Here is a 1161-nt window from a genome sequence, read left to right on the forward strand (position 1 = left end):
GGGAGAGTTTATTAAGCTTACGCCCCAGGACTGGTCCAGTTTCCTTCCCTATCTGTTTAGTTTGACTCATGTGGAACTTTATAGCTATTATAGTTTATGATATTCAAATTTAAATGCTGCATGCCTACAGTTCAGCTGGGTTGTCATTTACAGACATGTCCACACGCTTCATTGCAGTATAATGGAGCACAGTAAACATTATAAAACCGATTTATTTACTCGTTCTCCTCTTGAAAGATACCGGCATGCTAGTAATATTGTCACCTCTCCTAGTGGTTACAACTCTGTAGATTGCTTTGGATATTTCTAGTATAAACCATTCTCTTATCTGATTCAAAATAGTCTTTACATTTCCCGCATGAGGCAGAAGCCACACACAGATGTCACAGAACAAGTCACTTTTCTCCCCTCAGCCTTCTGAGGCAGCAGAGTGAAGTACTCTGAACTGTGAGGAAGAAGAAGGAACCAACCTGCATGGTACAGGGCATCCAAAAAGGCCTGGAACCAGCCCTCTGACTGTAGCTTCAACAGGTACTGGAGGAACAGTGAGGCGGCTTCCATTGGGCCCTTGTTGTTCTTCTCAGCCTGAATGTACTGCACCTCCTCTGCAAACAGAAGCAAGGGCAAGTGAGCAGCCTGCAGAAGCACTAGTCACTGGAAGATAACAGACCAGACCTTCCCATGTGGGACTGGGAGTCATAACTCACAGAACCAGAAGACCTTTGAGAAGCAACAGACTCAACCCTTCCATCCTCGCACACTCCTGTCCTCCATTCCTTCATCAATGCACACTCCCATCCTCCATTCCTTCATGTATGCACACTCCCATCCTCCACTCCTTCATCTATGCACACTCCTGTCCTCCACTCCTTCATGTATGCACACTCCTGTTCTCCACTCCTTCATGTATGCACACTCCTGTCCTCCATTCCTTCATGTATGCACAATCCCGTCCTCCACTCCTTCATCTATGCACACTCCCCTCCTCCACTCCTTCATGTATGCACACTCCTGTCCTCCACTCCTTCATGTATGCACACTCCTGTCCTCCATTCCTTCATGTATGCACACTCCCGTCCTCCACTCCTTCATCTATGCACACTCCCCTCCTCCACTCCTTCATCTATGCACACTCCTGTCCTCCACTCCTTCATGTATGCA

The 1161-nt window shown here is 47.1% G+C and overlaps 1 protein-coding gene across 1 annotated transcript in view; it reads right to left on the bottom strand.

The window, feature by feature from the left end:
• Nucleotides 1–1161, bottom strand: part of Ddx58 (DExD/H-box helicase 58) — a 45756-nt gene that overhangs the window by 33799 nt on the left and 10796 nt on the right. The window contains exon 2 of the mRNA XM_021159600.1: nt 471–605. Coding sequence (XP_021015259.1) covers nt 471–605 — 135 coding nt within the window. The remainder of the gene's footprint in view (nt 1–470; nt 606–1161) is intronic.

This window comes from Mus caroli, chromosome 4, assembly GCF_900094665.2.
Source record: "Mus caroli chromosome 4, CAROLI_EIJ_v1.1, whole genome shotgun sequence".
Lineage (NCBI taxonomy): Eukaryota > Metazoa > Chordata > Mammalia > Rodentia > Muridae > Mus > Mus caroli.